We start from the raw sequence: 5163 nt of genomic DNA, 5'->3' as shown, positions 1-5163 counted from the left end.
TACAGGCAAAGACTGAAGGGGGTGGGGGTAGGGGTTCCTCAAGGCCTGTGAAAGAGCCCTGGAGGCCGCGCCTGCAATGGTCACGTGAAGGGAGTCCAATAAAATCGTCGAACACTTTTCTTACTGGTTATGGAATTAAAACAAATGAATACAAATAATCTCAAGTTTAAAGAAGAAAGATACAGATAATAGATGACTAATCATATTTTTGCTTGTTGGATCTCCATCGATTATTGGAGGTGGAAAAAAAGAGCTGCGTTGCTGTCTGTGCTCATTTATTAACAACAGATTTGATTTTAGCATGCCCAAGCTATAAACAAATCTAGACAAAGACATTCGGAACCGCGTGAATACAAAATAAACAAATATTACAACAACAGTGATAACATAAAATAATTTCCATGGCATGCACAAAAAATAAACTACACCAACGCGGCGTTTAGCGGTTTGCGTTTACCTCTGATTTTCTCAACATGTGTTTGATTAAACGTTTTATACGGTTACAGACATGTATACTACCTTAATGTGTCTAAATATATAATAAAAACATTAAAGCTATTATCAGAATAAAAAGGGCACAAGAAGCAAATTTTTGCATTTTAACTAAATACACAGAAAATATAAAGTCACATTAAGGTAGTCTACGAACGGTATCAAAGGTATAAAACAGTCAAATATTATTATTCATAATAATATTAATATTATATTACTTTTTCATGCATTTTAGATAGATAGATAGATAGATAATTACAACATAGGATATATCTAAAGAAATTAAACCCCGCTGTCCTCAGATGATATAAATCATTTTAAGCATTTGACGCAAACAGTTGCTCAATTCGTCCCAGAATATTATCATTATTTTCCAGTGAAAAAAAAAATCCAGTTGAAAAAAGGATCACTTGACATTTTTTATGCTAGTACTGTCCGAAAAAGTTACATAAAACGCACAAACAATAAATAAAAAGAGAGATTATCATTGCATCCCAGTCAGCTCCGTTCTGTAAGGAGGGCCTTTTAGATTGACCCCTTTCCGAAGTGCCCACGGCCTACAAGCTTGTTTTGTATTTCCTTTAAAATTCCCAGACACCCACACAGGGTTACACAGCCTATCTGTTTCCACTGTTCTTTTAGACGAGAAAAACGACGAAACGAAGCTCGGGCTGCAAATCCAAAATACTGTGAAGTCAAATTCAGATTATAGCTGGCTGCAACACAGTTTAGTTTTAATCTCTAATCCTATAGATGCGACGCGCCAATAGAATGTATCCAATGCAGAAAAAATAATTCTGGGGGAAAAAATCCACATATCTACGAGGGAATAATGGGGGATTTCTTTGTTGTGGTCTTGGAGGAAAAAGGCGAATTCTTGAGGGTGGCTGCTGTCAAGCGCTTTGCCGGCGAAAAGATTGATCACCCTTGCTGCCTCTACTCCTGCTCTAAAAATATCTACCCCCTTTTCCCATTCGTTTTAAACTTTGACGCAACCAATACTGCTTAGTTTTTCATCAACTAACATTATATTGTTGCTTTCTTCGTCCAAGGTGCAATAGAAATTCAAGTCAACACATAAGCAATTTCCATTCTGAACGCGACCTCACGATGAACTTTTGGTTGTTGTCACAGTCAACAAATGTTTCACACACACCGCTAACAACTATTTTTCGTGCGGTATTATACGTGTCATTTTAATAAATAAGCAAAATATTTACTGAAATATTATATAACAATTCTCTGACCTGGATTTAGTGCAAACTTACGCGCTTTAAGGTCCCAGTTTTCAGCAATTCGTCAGAGGCGGAGTTTAAAAAAAAATCTAATTAAAGGTAAACCCCAAAATAATTTATTTGTATCGTAATGGTTGGGAATCTTCTATCGGCAAATGTGGCGGACACTCTCATCATCACTCTTGTACATCCTTATTTATGTGCTTGATAAAAGAAATATTTCTACACCTATACATCTCTTGTCTGTTACTCTTGTCAAAAGTTTTAAGATTAATGACCCTTGACTGTAAAATGCAAGAAGCCATATTGTGGATGTACTTATCAGGCAAGGCCTGTGAATTACATCACCGGGTAGTTCTGGATTTGGATTGTTATTGTCTAACATAAAAGGCCTGCACTTTACCTCTCACGACAAAACAGGACTGTCCGAACACATGGCAGCCGAGAGCCTTTTTTTTTCTTTTCTCGTCCGTGTTACAATAAGAACTGAATTATAATATCCTGCTGTATTTTATCAATTCAGACAAATATTGCTTTCTTTTGCCACCAGGCCCCGAATTTCGATTGGCTGAGATGAGTCATGTGACCAGGAATTGGCTGCAATTTCGCCCATAGTCTTCAGTTTAGTAGACCCTGGTCCCCATACGCTAGTAATATCACCAATATACACAATTATTAAAGCCCGCAAATGCCGTCATAGCAGGAACGCAAAATAAATCCTAGCCTTTTGGATGTTATTTTTTGCGTATGTTGGTGTCGCTGGACGCCCTTTTTGCCCAGGCGAAGCGATGAATTTTGAATTTGAGAGGGAGATTGGGTTCATCAACAGCCAGCCTTCCCTTGCAGAGTGCCTGACGTCTTTCCCCGCTGTCCTGGAGTCATTTCAAACTTCATCAATCAAGGACTCGACAGCAATTCCACCTCCTTTCGAGCACACCATCCCTTGTCTGAGTCCCTGCACAGGCAACCAGGCGCGACCGAGGAGCCAAAAGCGAACAGCCTCCAATGGCCTCCAGCTCCGGACACAAACAGCACCGCCGACGCAGCACCAGCAAGACCCGGCCCTGCTGTCGGGTGGCGCGCCCCTGGCCCACGAGTTCCCATGGATGAAAGAGAAAAAATCCTCGAAGAAGTGCCCCAAGCCCGGAGCCACTGCTGCTGCAGCAGCAGCCTCCCCTTCTCAGGCATCCTCCGGCTACACAACCGCGGGTCTGGAGTCCCCGACAGGTACGTTTATCAAAGCAGTGAACGCGTTTGTTCTGCATTTTGGACATTTTCCCCTGAATGATTCGTGACTCGAATAGATGGCAATGTAGCTGAAACTTTATAGAATTTAATTGCCTGTTATTATAGCCTAAACAGAACTATTACAGTGTGATTTCACATGCTTGGAATTTTTACGCAATTTAAAAAAACCTGCACCTTTCGAATTTGTTCTTTGTCCTATTTTTTTATGTGATGTACGGCATAACCTGCTTTGGATGGGCTAGCGTTTGAGCTCTATGTATTTAGGAATAATTGTATAATTTAATATAATTATATATAATATATTTTAAACCCCGTCCCAGTAAAGTCTTTAAAAGATAAAAAGCCATCCCCTCCCCCATTTCTTGGCACATATACAAAACTGTGCACATTCTGAAAGATTACGTTGCCATCCTGCAGATAGTAGATCTTGATCTATAATAACGATTTAATCGCAATTGATGTCAGCTGAGGCTCGATATTTATTCATAACCACGTTTCATGGCTTGGCGAGCCATTTTTGGATAACAGTATATATTGTGAAAGCTGTGGAACGCAACAAAATATGGGGCTTGCTGAAATAACGCTTGTACACCACGCTGGTCTATTACCACAAGACATGCCTAACCATTGCAGTCATCGCTACATGACAAGCCCAAACCACAGGGCTGTTCTACACTGGGATTTTATTGTCATCTGGACAATTTCTCACATGAAGTTCGATGACTTCGCCTTTTGTATGGGACTTATTTCTGTTTTGATTCTTGCAGAGGCTCAAGGTGGACTGGATAATGGCAGCGGTTCACGGAGGCTGAGGACCGCATACACCAACACGCAGCTACTTGAATTGGAGAAGGAGTTTCACTTTAACAAATACCTCTGTCGGCCCCGGCGCGTTGAAATAGCAGCACTTTTGGATCTAACCGAGCGCCAAGTCAAAGTGTGGTTTCAAAATCGACGCATGAAGCACAAAAGACAAACTACGCACCACCGGGACGGGCAAGAAGGCGAGCCCAGCGGTTTTGAGCTCCTGGAGGGAACCGACGCTGCTTCACCGTATTCGAGCCAATCGTTGGAAGTATCTGGTTCTGGCTCCGGTTCTGCAGCAGCCTCCGAGAGTGAGACTTGCCCGACAGGTGCCTCCTACACGAACAGTGCGGACAAAAGCCAGCCCACGCCTGAAGAGGGCCAGGCGAACCAGTCGGAGCCTGCATCTGTTCCTGACACAGCGGTTCACTCCCCCCCGTATCCAACGCCTACTGCAGATAACCCCAGCACAATGACCGAGGGCCGAGCAGCTGGGCCGGAGCATTCGTTCACAGAGCCGCAGGATGCCACCTCTCTACCCGATTTGAATTTCTTTTCGACGGACTCCTGCCTACAGATTTCGGACGCTTTATCGCCGAGTTTGCAGAGCTCACTTGACAGTCCAGTTGACTTCTCCGAGGAAGATTTTGACTTGTTTACGAGCACTCTTTGTACTATAGATTTGCAGCATTTACAGTTCTGAACTATTATGACATCACAACGCATTCAAGAACAATCGAACTCCATCTAATTGCAGTGTCATGAATGCTTCTCGACCGCAACATTCCTATTATAAGACATTAAAAAAGTGAAAAGAGACATCTACCTAAACAGTTTTTTAAACAAAAAAGGCGTGAAACAATGCCTAAAAGGAAATAAATAGTCCACTATTTTGAAATTACGATGATGTAATCTTTTTGAATATACATCGGGATGGCCCCTGTCGAAGTTTCAGGTATTTTATTGCCTTTTGATTATCGGATTTTAGTTTATGTCGACTAACAGATGAATGGTAGCGGACTTTTTCAGTGAAACTCAATCATTGGAATCTCAGGAATTGTGTCAGACATAAGGGTAGTTGAACTGCTTTTAGGAATTCTCCCAAGGCGGGCGTTGTCCCTATTGAATAATTTTAGAACTAGTTTATTTATTGAGATTCTTTAATAGTAAATTTCAAATTTATTTATTGTACGTTATTTTCATAGTTGAAATAATAAAAAATAAAATAAAAAAAACATAAATTGGTGGAGCGAGTGTGATTGATTATCTAAGCTTTAATGAACTCTTTCATTAAAAATGTTTAATATTTGAATATAAATCAAGACATTAATTTTAAGAATTAGTTTTTTCCTTGGTATTGATGTATTGTGAGGAAACCACACAA

At 40.7% G+C, this 5163-nt stretch overlaps 1 protein-coding gene across 1 annotated transcript; it reads left to right on the top strand.

Moving 5' to 3' along the window:
- The first annotated feature begins 2219 nt into the window (after positions 1 to 2219).
- On the top strand, positions 2220 to 4869 carry hoxb2a (homeobox B2a). The gene is made up of 2 exons (XM_016271945.1): positions 2220 to 2954; positions 3743 to 4869. Exons 1-2 carry the CDS (start codon positions 2459 to 2461, stop codon positions 4480 to 4482), a joined length of 1236 nt encoding a protein of 411 aa, XP_016127431.1. The 5' UTR covers positions 2220 to 2458; the 3' UTR covers positions 4483 to 4869.
- Positions 4870 to 5163: the final 294 nt, after the last annotated feature.

This window comes from Sinocyclocheilus grahami, unplaced genomic scaffold (genome assembly GCF_001515645.1).
Source record: "Sinocyclocheilus grahami isolate Dianchi unplaced genomic scaffold, SAMN03320097.WGS_v1.1 scaffold66.1, whole genome shotgun sequence".
NCBI lineage: Eukaryota > Metazoa > Chordata > Actinopteri > Cypriniformes > Cyprinidae > Sinocyclocheilus > Sinocyclocheilus grahami.
This window is presented reverse-complemented; position numbering and strand designations above follow the sequence as displayed.

Excerpts from the sequence above, each read along its gene's own strand:
- hoxb2a (XM_016271945.1), top strand. The coding sequence starts at position 2,459 with ATGTTATTTTTTGCGTATGTTGGTGTCGCTGGACGCCCTTTTTGCCCA. Across the intron at positions 2,955-3,742 it reads GGGTCTGGAGTCCCCGACAG|AGGCTCAAGGTGGACTGGAT; the intron begins GTACGTTTATCA and ends TGATTCTTGCAG.